Below are 16,823 nucleotides of genomic sequence, written 5' to 3' on the forward strand. Positions count from 1 at the left end.
GAAAAAGTAATAATAATAATAATGTAGTAAACAGTAAAATTATATAATATATAATATAGTAAAAGCAATAATATACTAGTAAAATTTAGATACATAAGAAATAGAAGAATAATAATATTAATAATATAGTAAATAGTAAAGCAGCAATATAATACTGAAAAATAAATAATAATAATAATAATAATATAATAATAATAATATACACAGATATGTAAAGTTACTGGAAATTGTAATTGTCACTCCTCAATATTATTGATGTTATTGTTATTATTAGCGCTGTTGGTGGTCATGTTATTATTATTATTATTATTATTATATTCGTTCTTACTCGTTCGTATATTTGTTATTATTAATACCATTCTGATGTTATCATGTTTTTCTAAAATGATCCATTCTAATCTCGTTCTAGTCAGTGAAGCTGAAATCTGCAGTTCAGCTTCTCCTGACAGTCTCTCGGCCACAGAAGGCCACTGACAGCGGTGTGTGCTGAGCGGGCTGAGCGGAGCGGAGCTCCGTGTACCTGCGCTGAGCAGTCTGAGAGCTGCAGGCTACTTGAGCGCCGTTAACTTCACCTGAGAGCCTCTCCTCCTCCTTCCGAGCGCCTTCCTCTAACACTGCGCGGCTGAGCGGAGTGGAGGGGAATTTGGACAACACGCTGCTCACGCCCAATAATATATCACACCGAAAAAAGAGGGAGTTAATCATTCACGCAGCCTCTTAACACGCGCATATGTATTTATTTATTTATCAGTCAGCGCTCCTTCCTCGTCGCAAGGGCACTTTTGCATGTCTGAGTACGATGGGGCATAATGTAAACACGCCTGCAATCACCACAAGCCTCTTGTGGCCATTAAAAGTCAGGAGTTCAACTCAAGCTTTGCCTCTTTCTCTCTCTCTGTGTGTGTGTATATGTGTGTATGTGTGTGTGTGTGTGTGTGTGTGTGTGTGTGTGTGTGTGTGTGTGTTTTTCGCCAACTGAGTGGGTTCTCGAAGATTCAAGTCTGCGTGTGCACTCCTCATTAAGGGGCCCCTCATAAACATCACTCCAACTGTCAATATTTCATCCATCCCTTTGTTCCCATCTCTGCCCTTATAAGCCGCACAGACATTTACACCTTGAACGTGAAATCAGCACACCTTTGAGCGCCGATGGGGGGTTGCATGTGTGCGCGTTTGCGGGGTTGGGGGGGATGGCAGGGGCAGCTCGCGACCACGTAATGGGGCTCTTTGCGTTTGCTGCACAGATGACAGCGTTGCTTTGTATTGTTGCCCTCGCTGCTGCTGATGCCCCGCCTCTGATGGTAGCCTTAAACCTGGCACCCAGCTAAAACAAACGAAAGTCAGCCTCGAGCTCCCACTCAAGCCAATTAAGGCGGACTCCAGGCTCCCTCTTACGTGTCCAGCTCGCTGCCCGAAGCAACAGGAACCAGAGGAAGCTGGCCAACGACAAGAAGGGACGGCTTTGCTTTGGCTTCTAATTTCTTTCCTCTCCAGCACAGAACAATGTCGATGAGCCCCAAGCATACGACTCCCTTTTCTGTGTCCGATATCTTGAGTCCTCTTGAGGAGAGCTACAAAAAAGTAAGTATGGAGAGCAGCAACTTGGGGGCTCCTCTCGCCTCGTACAGACAGCCGCAAGTCACGCAGGCGGCCATGCAGCAGCACCACATGGGCCACAACGGGACGGTGCCCGCTGCCTACCACATGACAGCGGCCGGGGTCTCGCAGCTGTCCCACACGGCCATGGGAGGCTACTGCAACGGCAACCTGGGCAACATGAGCGAGCTGCCGGCTTATCAGGACGGAATGAGGGGCAGCACGACAGCCACCAGCTGGTACGGAGCAAACCCTGACCCGCGCTTTTCTACAAGTAAGTGCCCTCGAGAACACATGGCGTCGTCGGCGGATGCTGCAGCGCGCAGCCTGTTTTCTACTTTTGACATCAGGAACGATTTTGTTACTCAGTGTAAACGGAAGCTTGTAGCTTTTGCCTTTGAGCTAATCTAAACGAACACCTAGCAAACGGCTCGGGTTTTAAACCAACACTGAAAGTCAGAGAGGGCAAGTGTTTGGATATTAGGTGCTTGGTGAATGTACACTGCTCGCGCCTCTTTTCACGGATTTAAATTAGCCAGGTGTGGGAGCTCAACCAAATCCACTCAGCCCATTAACGAGCTCTCACGCGCTGACCCTGCTTTAGGCGAACATAAGGAAAGAGAGTGGCGACTGGGCGAGCATCATGCATGCATAATTGGCGTAATTGGGAATATTCGCCGTGTGGTTAGCTAGAAAATGAATTGTCAACCGAATTCTATTTTTTTTATTTTATTATGTATTTATTGTTTGTATTTTTATATAAAGTAATCCTTATATTATTATTATTATTATTATTATTATTATTATTGTTGTTGTTGTTATTGTTATTATTATTGTTGTTGTTGTTGTTGTTGTTGCTGCTGTTGTTGTGGTTGTTTTGTTGTTGTTTCTGTTCTGTGCATTATTTTCGATAGTAGTATTATTTCTTTTTTATTGCTCATCATTTCTACTGTCCATCAATCTTCTACTAGCCCTTGTGCACTAGTCCCTGTCTCTAACGAGCACTCTCTCCTTTCAGTCTCTCGTTTCATGGGTTCTTCATCCGGGATGAACATGGGCAGTATGAGCAGTCTGGGCTCGTTAGCGGATGTTGGGAAAGGCATGGGCTCTCTGAGCAGCGCGCCCAGGAGAAAGAGGCGCGTGCTCTTCTCGCAGGCGCAGGTCTACGAGTTGGAGCGGCGCTTCAAGCAGCAGAAGTACCTGTCTGCGCCCGAGAGGGAGCACCTGGCCAGCATGATCCACCTGACCCCGACCCAGGTCAAGATCTGGTTCCAGAACCACCGCTACAAAATGAAACGGCAGGCCAAAGACAAGGTGTCCCAGCAGCAGATGCAACAAGAGGGCAGCTCGTGTCAGCAGCAGCAGCAGCAGCAGTCTCCGCGGAGGGTGGCCGTGCCAGTGCTGGTGAAGGACGGCAAGCCGTGCCAGGGCAGCGGCCACACGCCCACCAGCGCCGTGCAAAGCCACCACCACCAGGGAGCCAACGTCATGATCATGTCCAGCAACGGCTCGATGGGCCAGCATCAGAGCCAGCAGGTAGGCAGCGCCGGACAGTCCCCAGATTTGGGGCAGCACGGCGCGAGCCCCCCTTCCCTACAAACGCAGGTGTCCGGCCTTTCACACCTGAACTCATCCGGCACCGACTACGGCACGGCCTTGCCCTGTTCCGCTCTGCTTTACGGCAGGACGTGGTGACGACGGCGCGAACAATAAGAACGCGACAGACAGACGCACAGACGGACGGACGGACAGACAGACAGACAGCAACTGTAAGCTACATAGTCTCGACGTCTGTCCATCAAACCAACAAGAAAAGTAACAAAATAAAAATAAAGTCAGATACTGTAGCCATTCGAACTGCGGCTCTGTTGCTCCATCTGGTGCTTGGCCCCCTAAAATTTCTCCAGACTGGAGGGGGATGGCAACAAAAAACACAGGCAGCGAGCAACACAGCCATTTCAGACTGAGAAAGATAGCCTTTCCAGTCTCTTATTGCGAGGATGTGCGTCCAAAGATCGTGAAGAAGATGGAATTATTTATAATAGCTTTTAAACGGAGACAATAAAAGCCCACATTCCCGACGGATTAAAGCAAAAAGCCACGTTTGCCCCCATTAAGACGCCACCTCCCAGTCTGACTGATTATTCTTATAGATTGCAATGTAAGCCGTAGCTTGTACATTTCTGTAAAAGGTTTGGATTGAATACATAGTTTTTAGCGATATGTATATTGTATAAAATTTTTATCGATATTGAGGGTAACATGTTATTTGAGTTCCATTTGTATTTGTACGTTTCATTTCCTTGTAACTTATAGATATTTGACTTAAATGCAGTCATACAATCATATTAATAAATTATGAAAAAAGTAACGCTTTTGGTTGCGAGAATTAATGGTAGATTACACCCACTAGATAGAGGCTTAAGAAAATATACAGGCTGTCCTTTGAAAGGAAAAAGAAAAAAGTGTTTGAGCACATTTAAACTATATATTCATTAGAATTTAGAATTTAGAATGATTAGCTACAAAGCGATTTATGTCAAAATTGCAGGACAAATTTCATGCGGTTATTTCGACATTCCCCGAATGTTCTGATGGAAATACTCTTAAATTAACTCTTGTTCTTCAGGGGTTCTTTTGTAAATGGAATGGTTCTATTTAGAACCACGAGTTCATGCTCAATGTTTCTTCGCATGGTGAAATGGTTCTTTAGCTTTATGGTGAATGTTTTGTAAATGGTTCTATATAGCACCAAAAAAGAGTTCTTCTATTGTGACGATGTCAAGCTTGTAACAAAAGAAGAACACTTTTCGGTGCTTTATAGGATCATTTAAAAAATGTCTATCTAGGACCATTTACAACACATTCTCTTTAAAGCTAAAGCTAGAATATATAACACATTCCCCATCAAACTGAACAACAATTTCAACATGCAAAGAACTCATGGTTCTAAATAGAGCCAGTGCCTTTACTAAAGAACTCTTAAAGAACCATCTTTTTATGCTTGTTCTGGGGAGAGCCCAAAAGAGAAAAAGCCAGAAAGCGAGGACTGCAGCCAAACATGGAGTGACCAAAAGATCTGCATTTTTTTCTCTGCTAGGATGGTTCTCCCCTCATTCTGACCTGCACGTGTGCAGTAATAGCTCACATCCTCCCTCGCAGGAGAAAATCGGCTGAAATGGCCATATGCATTCTAAACGCTCACTTACCCGCAGAATACCGCACATTATTTTATACTTGTTACCTTCAGTGATATTTGAAAGGCCTAATCTTGTTTGTCTTTTGCACAAGGTAAACCGAAAGCCGGGCTTTTGTCAAGTCGGCGTCCTTTGGGCTTTTTCTTTTCTTTTTACCGCGAGCGTTTGTCTGGGAGGGAGTGAGTCAGTAAAGGTGAGGTCTGCGCTCCTTTTAAAGCTGCGCACATCAAACAAACGCTCCTAAAAGCAAGCTTATCAATCAGATCCCTGACCAAACAACAGAGCCTTCCCAAATAACTGTGCAAGACAATCTACACAGAGTTATCGGGCCAGTCTCTATCAATACAGTGCTGGGGAGAAGCAGGGGTAAATCCAATGGCCCACTTGTTTACGTATTGATAAAGTGTATAAACATCAGAGGGGCGAGTGAGTGTGTGCGTGTGTGAGCTATAACTGAGCGAGCACTGGCCTGAATTCAACAACTTCACATCCAACTGATCTTCTTTTAAGTGATTTATTTTAAATATCTAAGAAATATAGAAGAATCTAAAAAACTTTAAAAATGTCAGGTCATCAGGCTCGTATAGGGGCTAGTAAAAAGTTATAGAGTGACCAAACGACTGGTGACCAATACGAAACAATAAAGAACAAACGAGAAAGCGTCCTTACTGCTGAGGTTCAGTATTGGCTGTATAGGCTACAAACTGCATTGGGACACCTAATGACCTCGCACATAGCAACAGTTTCGCCTAAAACAGATGCCTTTGACAGGAACACCTGACAGTGAGAGTCCCTGCCCCTGTCTTCCACACTGAACGCCTCATTGTTAAACACTCTACTGACTAAGTTTGAACCACTGCCCACGTATTACATGTGAAAAGTAATTTTAGTCATTTAAATGTGTAATATTCTCTGTTACAAAGCCCTTCTCTAAACACCAAAGCCAAAATACAGTGGATTTTGACAGGGGAGTATTACACTGAAGTATTGAGTATTAACCTTATTTATGATTTGGAATATTTGCACTTGCGCATTATGAAATATTATGAAATGCTTGAATTTATACTCAACTTTTTCCATGAGGAAAAAAACATGCTTTTTACTCCTTACATTTTAATTTAAACCTTCAACAAAGTATAAATTAAACAAGAGAAAAACTTTAAATGTATCTACTAAAACATTTAACGTTTATACTCAAATGTTTCAACATGACTTTCACTGTAACACTTAAGTTTAGCTCCACTTTTACTTGAGTGAAACTTCTATACAGTGCCCATTTTTAAGCAGAGTTGTCTGATTTTTCCTCATCATTACTTTGAAACAAAGCTCTAAACTGAAACCACAACTGGACGCGTAAACCACCATCGTTGGAATCACGTCAATGTCAAGCTTATTTCATGTGTACAAAGGCAAAGTGGTCTGGTTTTAGAAGAACGCTGTAGTTTTATTGTTCGTGTAATAGCGTGTTTGAATTGGCCAGTTAAAAAAATATGTGTTTACATTTCCTGACAGCTCATTAGTAGATGTCAGCGCTCGTGAAAAGCTAACAGCTTTGCATGTTAGATTCAGGTTGGGTAAAATGAAATGGACAGCTGATAAAGGCTTATGCCCGGGGAGCATGTGTAGTGGATGGAGGCGCAGTGCTGTATGTGTAGTGAGGGATTGGAGTTTTTCCTTTTTCCATTCTGTTCTGGCACCCATTTAGTCTGAATGCTGGCAGCTGTTTATTCCACCTGGCGGCTTGTTTGTTGACAGCTTATTGTACTTGCATATAAATGGGTTTTAGAGAGAGAGGTTAATGCCTCCAATTCTTTTATATGGAGGAGGCCGACATTCTAAACTCTGTGCTGGAAATGAGTTCGGCTGCTCCCCAGTTTTAGGACGAAGATAAGTCCAACACAAGCGGAGCGGGCTGAAAGAAATCCAGGGACAATTAAAAGCTCTAAGATGCGTGTAGAGATGCGTATTCGGGCTCCATTTATAAACCATTCCAATGTTTCTAAATCCAACAAGCGGCCCCGATGAAGATGTTTGAGGTGGATGTGGAGGCCCAGCTAGCAGCGGCGACTTTGCGCCACGACTTGGGCGTTTTAATGAGTCGCTGATTGTAATGGCGCACTTCTTTTAGATGAAGGGTCGTTAAATCAGCGACTCGCTTTAAATCAACAGTCGTTTATGTCCAAAATGATATTGTCATGGCCTTAAAGGAGCTCTTTTTCTTTTAGCTTTTTATTAAATTATCTATACAGTTACTATGGGCTACTATAGAAATTCTGCACTTGCAAAGTGTATAAAGTATGTCACAACTGACCTCATATATATTTAGATGGACCGTTACTTACCTAAGATGTATTGTTAATATGTTACTTCCATTACGCGAAACCTAATCTTAACCCTCATATGTTTTTGATGTTACTGAGAGTCCGTTGAGTGTTTCATCTAGGACCACTCAAAATAAAGTGTCACCATGTATATATATATATATATATATATATAACTTGTTTTGTGGACATTTTATGTCGTCATTTCCCTATTTAAACGTCCACATGCCCTTTCGTTTCCATGTACGATATCGTTTTAGGTGAGGTTGCGCTCCAACAATGGGTCCTTAAATGTGCAAAAAACATAAAATCCCACGCATTTAGTGTAAGACATCATAATATAATGGACAGCACTGTTTAGAAAAAATGCGGCTATAAAGTGCTAAGAACGCTGGCAACTCAATGAAACCACTCGCTCAGCTTCAATCACGTGAGCTGACCAAATATACCAGAAACATACTCACTCGCAAGAGTTTCGCTTTTACTCTTTGGGCAAAAGAGACCATTTTCCACCGTAATCCTGATGCGCCCAGAGACTCTATTAGGTTTTCGGGACTTTTTTGTTGAATCCGCTGTGAAAGACTGCAGATTACATTTACATGTCTGAGGCTCGGTGTGTGGTCTTTGTGTGGAACTTGTCGCTGTTGAAAATAACTCGTTGGAAGCGTGCGTGCTCTCATCGCTGTCTTTCAACACATACGATCTACAACTACGGACAGTCCTCGCGGCTTTAGGAGCAAAGGTCTCAGTTACCCCCTTCAATTAGACCCTAATCTCAGCGCAATCATACGAGAGTTAGGCTGTCCTGGGCTTTGCTTCTCTGCGCCACTCTCATTCAGAATTCCACAGTGGAGATGAGCGGGAGGAAGAGCTTAGTAACCGTTTCTGATCAGTTTTGCCATTAGGCTCAATGTTTTATGAACGCCAACCAATAAGACCACCAACTTGAGTGCTAGTGCTAAGCCACGGAGGAAAATGAGGACCACTTTTTCAATTATGGAATTTAAATGGATCTGAAGCGATAGTGATGAATCTGTAATTTTTATTGTTATTTATTTGAGGCAATGGTTCTTTTTAGAACCATTAGTTCTGTATAGAACTATTTCATACTTAAACGGATCTTTGCATGATGAAATAGTTCTCCAGATTGATGGAAAATGTGTTGTATATGGTATATGGTTCTGTATAGAACCTTTTTAAAAATGCTCTTATATATAGCACAAAAAAGGGTTCTGCTATTGTAACAATGTCAAGAAGAAGCCTTTGAGAACCATGCATTTACTAAAGAACCATCTTTTAAGTGGGACTGTACAGAACTTCTAAATGAACGGTTATAATTGAGTATGTATTGTTTACTGTATGTGTTCACCAGCTTTGATGTCTAGAGTGGATGGTGCGTTTAAAGTGATGCGGCAGTGAAGTGGTGTCTCTAATTGTGAATGATATATTTCAAATGAACAGTGTGGGTGCAATTCTTTAAAATCAGATTGCTTTCATATTGCTAACGCCATTATCTATAATGAACTCATCACAGGCAAGAACTTTCATTACGGCACTTACTCTGTGCTTAGGTGACCCTTTCTGCAGATCAGGTAAATAACACTGCTGCTATTTGAAAAATCATTGGATGCCAGTTCTGCTCTGATTGTCGAAAAATCGATTCGAGCAGACAAGCACTGAAAGTTATTTACGCGCCTGGCGCTGTTTGTGCGCTGTCCGAGGTGCTGAAAACTTTCAGCAGTACTTTGTTACAGGACACGTTTAATTCCTTTCCGTTGGCATCCACTTGGAATAAACTAACAAAAACATTTTATCATTAAAGTTGACTGCAACGTTTGTCGAAAGCAGAAAATTGATCGTGCAGTTGAGGCAAATGAAAGGTCCACAGGATGGGTCAAGGTCTTAACCACACTTACTATATATGTTAACAACACCACAACAGAAATCACTTTATATACGTCTTTTTGAGAAGACAGTGTAAAATTATTCATTTAGGTCGAATAATTCAGCACAATAATCGACTAATCTGATTCGATAGTTTTACTATTGACGTAGAAGGCGACAATCTGTTATATACCATGTGTGATAAACCTACACACGCGCACACACAGCCTACACACAGTTAAAACTGTGTAAAAGGGCATCGACGATAATCAGCGCTATCTGTCTTGTTGTGGAACCATTTAAACGGCGCTACGTGCAGCTCGTTTAAATGCAAATACGGGATAAAGTTACTTTGAAATTGCGTTTGGTCCGTTAGGTCACCTATTGTCGAGCAGAGCGCGCAAAACAACTGGTGGCCCATGATTAAAATCGAAATACACATCGCTTTTAACTAATCTATCATGGCTGTACCGGGTTAATAGAGTCCTTAAAATACAACGGCGGCACTTCACGATAGTGGGACGCAGCCGCTGAGTGTGATTACACTTCTGCTATAGGCTGCCGAAGAAACAGGTCATCCAGCCAAGCCTCTGTCTGCATCCGCATCTATTCCCACCCTGCTTAACTTTGGCGATTGATTTGGAAATGCAAGACAAGGAAAAATTAAGGGAATAAAGAGGAGATGTCTCCTCCTTTCTCCAACAGCCTCATTGTAGCTTACATTCCAAGATGTACACCACAAATTGCACAATTACGCATCACCTGCAATCACATCCTTTAGTACATCTTACTGTCAACTAGTCGCAAAAAAATATCTTTAATTGTCCGGCGTCTGCTTCTTCAGGCTATTGTACTGTGCGCTCAGAAGCGGGTCATTTGCGAGGAGGAATACTTAGCATGCAAAGCGGAACACAAGATGCTGTAATACTTGACCTTTCAGTGTAATTGTGGCAGCAGTGAAATGCAGCGCATTCAGCGCTATCTGAATGGAGCCTTTTTTCCATCCGTTGAACAACACCCACATTTTCATACCTCCCCCCTTTTCTTTATTGCTTTAGGTTTTTGTTTCTCTTCAGAGAAAATGATTCTTTTAATGACTACAACTGTTAAATCCACATTTCAAATGGATAGATCTGCACCGCAAGTGCTTGTGAATTGCGCGGGCTCTCGGGCTTTATTTTTTACGCTTTATTTCGAGAAAGAGACTCGCAAACTGATTTCCACGCGCGTTATTAAGTGATAAAACACTCGGCCCACAATCATTTGGCGCATCCTTCACTTGCTTTTGAAGTGCAGCCTTTGCCCACTTTCAGCTGAGGATCGAGCCTTCATTAAGTGTCTGAAACATCTGGAACAGGTTTGTTTCTCTTTATTATTCAGCTCAAAGTAACGCAATTCACTCAGAGACTTCCAGTAACTGATGAAGGAGCAACATGACGCATTTAGCCAGCTGCCAATTATTGGAATGGGTTATCATGTCTGGACAGTGAGAGATGGGGTCAGTTTGTTATACAGTTTAATCTAACCCCGGCATTATTTACTTTCAGTCTCAAAAACTCTAAAAAAATCAAACTGGCCCGTGCGATTAGGCGCGAGCTGAAATGCTAAGCAGACAAGTGGTACTCATCCCTGTTCTTATACTGTACCAGCGGGGGTCCTTTGGTGGTCACCGAACCATTACTAACCGTGTTAACACCAGGTCCCTCGCTAAATAGCGTGTAATCACCTCACCCACTGCTTTTCTCGATCATTTTTTGTCGCTTAAACAGCGGCCGTTTTGCTTTCGCATGTTTCGAAAAGAAAAAGTCCATTAACACAATGTGTATTCCGGTTAAACTTAATTGATCTAAACAGCGCGCGGTGTTACTGAACTGGAGAACCGACTCAGGACTGGCGGCAGTGAAGCCCGTCCAGAGAGCTGCTCAGACGTCTCATTGCGGACTTTATGTACTTACTTTATGTATTATGTATTTACTGTAATGTGCCAAAGCGCTGAAAGATTGTCCTCGAGCACGCAGGACTGTCACTGACATAGTGAAAGGGGAAATCCACCGAAATTTCTAAAAATGACATAATTGAGGGGTTGAAATGTAAACAAAGTCATTTAGAGTGGTTAGATGTGTAGGCTCATTGGGAAGGAAATCAGATTTCTTTCCAGAAGTGGTGACAGGAACCAGGGGTCGCGATGTCTACAGCGCAAATATAGCTGTTTCATTTAGTGAATCTATACGTGTCTTCTGAGTTGTACACGTGTTACTGATTGCGGTAAAAAAAAAGTGATAAAAATACTAATCTGCCATATAAAGCTATGCATCTCAGGCACCAGGCAGCATATTTACAACCATTTCATATAATAACCTTGTGTGAGGAGGCGTTTAGAGGCATTCAACTCAAGAAATTCGTTTTAGACCAAAACCTTGTTGCAGAACTACCTTAAAACAATGTCTCGGGCATCAAGCAGAGTGTACTTAACCATTTCATGCAATAACTTTCTGTGAGATACAGCGTTTAAAGGCATTAGACTTCTCAGACGTCTGGTTCCTATTACCACCACTGTGAACAATTCTGACTCGGTAAGATTCTCTAGAACGGAGCATCAAAGCACTCTGAATGACCTCGTTACAATGTGAACGATTTATTTATGGAGAAATTTCGAAAAACCGGTGGAATTCCCTTTTAAAAATCATTTAGTAGTCAACGACGTCATGAGTCCTACTTAAAAAAAACTGCGACAAACATGACGCATTAGGGGAGCCCATTTTTTTTGTGGAATTTTTCTTTATTTGGACATAACATTTATATTCGATGTATGTATTTGCAAATGGTATCTCTCTCTCTCTCTCTCTCTCTCTCTCTCTCTCTCTCTCTCTATATATATATATATATATATATATATATATATATATATATATATATATTCAGTTATAAGTCGTCCGTTGTCTCTCGCCTCTCGTGATGCAGTCTACTTTCTTAAACTAAGACCCCAATGCGAAACGGCCATCCCATAATGTCAAACTGAATCTCTAATAAGACCCACACGCATATAACCAGACAATCAAGGGATTTTGTTCCAAATAAATCCGCACATGCCGGCGAGGCGACAGGCCGGTGATTTCAGCAAAGAAAATCACTTTAAATACATGTTTGACCAATACATCATTTGAGTTGCGACATAAATAGGTAGGAGCAATAAATAGGCCACATTAGGATCCCTACAAGAACGCGAGGCTGCCACAGACGCAGCCTGCTCTGCAGTATGGCCAGCTTAACATTAAGACCTGTTGAGATGATGCCTTTTTCTGCAGAACCAAGAGGAGGTATGCTATTTGCCCCCTAATAAAATATGTCATTAGGAAGAATTCATCCGGCACAAAAGAAACGGCAGTCAAAATTGCCCCACTGCTGTTCAGTAATTATATAGTTTGCCCGGGCAGCGGGCTGTCGCGCGTCGAGGCAGGTGGCAAGTCCATCATGCAAATGGCTTGGCGGAGCCGCCACAATTAGCCAGTGCGAAGTCGCCCAAATTAACAATTAGCTAACATGCAATTCCCTCCGTGCAGCGCGGAGGCTCGCCGTTGTGTGACCATTGTATTACGCAGGCAATTGCACGTATGTCGTATCATTTATCATTTCCACGCTCCATTCACAACTTGGAGGCAAAGGAAATCAGGGTGAACGCTCGTCATTAGAGTCCCTCTGATTGGTACTGTTTCCGGGATATTCACAACAGTCTGCAAAAATCAAATGGCTCTATTTTACTGGTCTAATAGATGCCCCCTCCTCACCCCCCTCCCTGGCAAAGAATCGCGAAAAGTTAGCCTCGAAACCAAATGTTAAACTGAATAAAATCTTGAAATCTTGCTTAATAACTTTTGCAAGATTTCCAGATTTCCAGTTTGTTCTATACTGAATTACAGATTTCCCTTTCATCTTTGTGAACAGAAATTTGTTGGCTGGCTGCATCAGATTGCAGAGGTTTCATACACCACACACACACACACACACACATATATATATATATATATATATATATATATATATATATATATATATATATATGCATATATATATATATATATATATATATATATACACGCACGCACACACGCACGCACGCACATGTACATATACACAAATGCATATACATACATACAAATACATATATGTATATATTTTATATTGCATAGTCATGTTGATTGATAGAAGTGGAAGTAAAAGGTTAATTAAACGTATGAGGCATAGAAATAAACGTTAATTTTCAGAATCATGACAAGCGCTTTCTCCCATAAAAGTATTTTACTATATGTTATTTACAGAATTTGTTCTACGGGGTTGTGTTCTGGACTCATTTGCAGGACAAATTCAACAACAGATAAGACATTTTCTTGTGGTCTGCTTCAGATTGGACCTTAAAGTGTTAGACCAACTGAAATGTATGAATCTTCATCCCGCACTGTCCGGCCGGTACAGGCTATCCAGACCCTAGAGGTCCTGCTATTCTAACCCATCCACAGATCCCCTTGGAAGCTGCAGCCTAAAATGCCTGCAGCACTGATGGGCAAAACACAGCCCACCCACCTACTCATTACTGCGGCTGCCCTCCGACATGACACGAGAACAAAGTAGACATTAGGCCGCATTAGAGCCGGGAATGGCAGTCATCAGTAACCCGTTATCTGTTAATGAAGGGAAACACATGCAGGGCGATACACTGGAGCCGATCAATAGCGCGCCTGGACAATGACGAGCCGCGCACAAAACAGGCAAATGCAAATCAATTCCAGCCCGTGTTTGCTTTGAGACCGCTAAGTCCATCCCAAGCAATTACATGTTCATTAAAGCCAATTTAACATGGATGCTGCCGCGAAAGCAACAACAGTTTGTTTGTTTCTCTGTTCGTTTTTTTAGGGCAGAGACTGACAGCTTAATTCTGCCCACTAATCCACCTGGATATTTTAGGACGTGCTTTTTATACTTATGGAGCATAAAAAACAACACCCAACAAAGACAACTGACACTCTGAAAATTAAAGTCCCAGGAGTGACCAGAAGAAGTATTGTTGGTTTAATAAAGAACTTTTCAGTTGGTTCTTCAAAGAACCATTTTTTGTAAATGTTTTTGTAAATGAGGTGTGTGAGTGTAAAGAACCTAGTTGAAGGTTGAAGAACCTGTAAAGGTTCTACGCTAATTAAAGATTTTTTTTAGATCCATACACTCAAACTAAGAACCATTCAAGAACTTCAATTTCACTGTTAAATGAGAAAAAAAGAATTTGAGAGATAAGAGTAAAAAAATGCAAAAAGTAGACTTATTTCTACTAAACCAATATCTGGTCCAACTGGAACATCACTCTGCTTTTTTGTGGGTTATTCCACTTCTCAGGTGCCATTTCTCACTGATGTTACATTTACAAATATATATGTAAAGTGATGGCAAAATATATTTTAAAGTGTTCACAGCATCCTGTGTGCATGTTTAAGATAACTTAAAACATAAATTATAATTTTTACATCAATGTGTTAATTTAACATTTTATGCCAGAAACATCCATTTTTAAGAATTATCCATTATATGTTATGAAAAATGTACATTTTAGGTGAGTCTTACAACATTCAGTCAAACCTTTTACCTGAACATTCACCCCTGTGAAATACATGGAATATTCCACGTCACATGGGAAGAATAAAAGTTCTCTCAATCTTTTACCTTCACTTACAGTGATAGTGTGATAATGACTGATGAGGGAACAACCTTGTTACCCAAAGACTGAAACTGAATTATTTGTAAAAAAAATAAAATAAAATAAGTAATCAGTAGAATGTTCTTCATGGATGCTACTGCATTTTCTGCCTTTGCTAATATAGTGAAAAACTCAACACTGTTACTTTCAACTCTGTTACTCATTTAAGCCACTGTGAAAATAAATAAGATAATGTTGGAAAGGGTTAACATATTTTCTGAATGGTAGCATGCTTGTTTTTAGATTCAGTGTTGAAACATTATTTTTTAAGAGCTACAAAGGCTAAATGGCACCCTAATCGTGGAATCACCCTTGTAGTCACTTTGTGAAATCAAATCGCATAACTGCCGATATTTTCAGCAAAGCAGGCACTGGGGAAGGTCCCTGATTGGCCAGCTAATCGAGCATGTATGCCCATAGAGCGACAACCACCTCCACACAAACAAGTTTGGCAGGGAACGTGTGAACTTGAATCAGCCCTTTTATTGTGAGTTGATCTTTGCCAAATTCACAACCAATTGAGAGTCATTCTGAGCACTTGACATCAGCTATGTAATGACACACTTAAATTCATTTGGCGGATGGTAAACAAAAGAGGTTAAAGTAAATCATTCAGATGACTGTATAGTTATTCTGTGTACAAATCTTTATGTGGTGGGATAATGACAAACTGGAATGAACACAGTCTAGTTGAGTAGGACAGAAATGAGCAGAAACAACTCAATCATTTAATGTTTCTCTTCAGCTTGTAATACAGCATAAACTGATAATCTCTAGCAACCTCGCTGAAAAACCTAAGAAGAGAATCAGAACACTTTTTCAATCTTCTGCAAGACAAATATATCTTCAAAATGTTAAAAATCCTGCACCGCACCACTCTGCACATCTGTGTTCAAAATCTGAAATAGGTCAAGGGCAACACCTCCATTAACAAATCCAAAAATTAATGTACAATCATCAACTTATGATGGGACTAGCAGTTCTGCTATAACTGTGGGACATTTACTACACAAAACCATTTCCAGCTTCCAATCAAAGAGCTCTTTTTTACACTGCACATCATCTCAGCAACTCAATGCTGAATGATGCTATTTTTATTGACCTGTGCTGCTTAAGAGAACAGAATGGTTTTACAGCAGTGGTAGAAAAATAGAGACTTCATCATTGTTATTTTTACACACATTGACAGGCAAGGTCATTGGGTCAATGTGACCCTTTAAATGTATATCCATCTTGAAATTTCCCATTAATTACTCCATCTCATCTCCCTGACTCTCAGAAACGACATGATTCCAACCCTTCACCTCAAAATGGAGGTGAGCAGACACATTTTGCTTCACGAACACATTACTTCCCATAAACCCACGTCCCCCTCCCAAGCCCTGTTAGCTTTCCAGTACAGGACCGTGGCATGCTGTGTTTTGGCAGGAAATCAATAAAGGGGAAAATCTGCTCTAATCATCCGTACATTTACCATCACAATCAACAATCAAAGCCAAGACCTGAGTCTTTATTTGTAGGCCTGAGCTGCCCAATTTTCCCACTGTGAAAGGCAGGCTAAATTAGAACCCTTGGTTCCTGTTAGCAGCTCTTAATGGCTCTGATTTGTGAACTGCTAAATGAGGTTATGTAAATTGATCCTGAGTGCAGGCAGGGGCCCCCAGGTGACAGGTGCAGTCACCCAAGAGTGGGGGCAGAGGGGGGGAGGCATGAGACAAGGAGGTAGAAAACTTAGCAACGTTTAGAATCTATAAGCCACCACTACCCCACCCCACCCAAAAAGAAGGAATGTTTTAGATGGATTTTGAAATAAATTCCCAACAAAGTATATTTGACTTTCTTTAGTGGAGGAAAAATAGACTTTTTTTCTAATTGTGCAAACAGAGAAGTTAAGAGGTTTCTAAATATCAAACTCCTCATTCCATAACACCTCTATAGGAGTAGAAAGAACGGCAATAGAACATCTATGAACTTAGCTCACCATCTCCTGCTCCGTCCTCTACAGCATCGTCTTCGTATATACAACTGGTCACGGTCTGCTTCCCCATGTCTTTCATAGAAAAATATATATATTTCATCATAAAC

The 16,823-nt window shown here is 41.3% G+C and overlaps 1 protein-coding gene across 1 annotated transcript; it reads left to right on the forward strand.

Moving 5' to 3' along the window:
* The first annotated feature begins 1,498 nt into the window (after positions 1-1,498).
* nkx2.1 (NK2 homeobox 1) lies at positions 1,499-3,338 on the forward strand. The gene is made up of 2 exons (XM_036593596.1): positions 1,499-1,870; positions 2,615-3,338. The coding sequence occupies exons 1-2, from the start codon at positions 1,504-1,506 to the stop codon at positions 3,289-3,291; spliced, it is 1,044 nt and encodes a 347-aa protein (XP_036449489.1). The 5' UTR covers positions 1,499-1,503; the 3' UTR covers positions 3,292-3,338.
* Positions 3,339-16,823: the final 13,485 nt, after the last annotated feature.

This window comes from Colossoma macropomum, unplaced genomic scaffold (genome assembly GCF_904425465.1).
Source record: "Colossoma macropomum unplaced genomic scaffold, Colossoma_macropomum, whole genome shotgun sequence".
NCBI lineage: Eukaryota > Metazoa > Chordata > Actinopteri > Characiformes > Serrasalmidae > Colossoma > Colossoma macropomum.

What these genes read in the sequence shown, in the direction of transcription:
- nkx2.1 (XM_036593596.1), top strand. Translation starts at nt 1,504, where the DNA reads ATGTCGATGAGCCCCAAGCATACGACTCCCTTTTCTGTGTCCGATATC. An exon ending in TGACCCGCGCTTTTCTACAA is followed by an intron (nt 1,871 to 2,614) that starts GTAAGTGCCCTC and finishes CTCTCCTTTCAG; the next exon opens with TCTCTCGTTTCATGGGTTCT.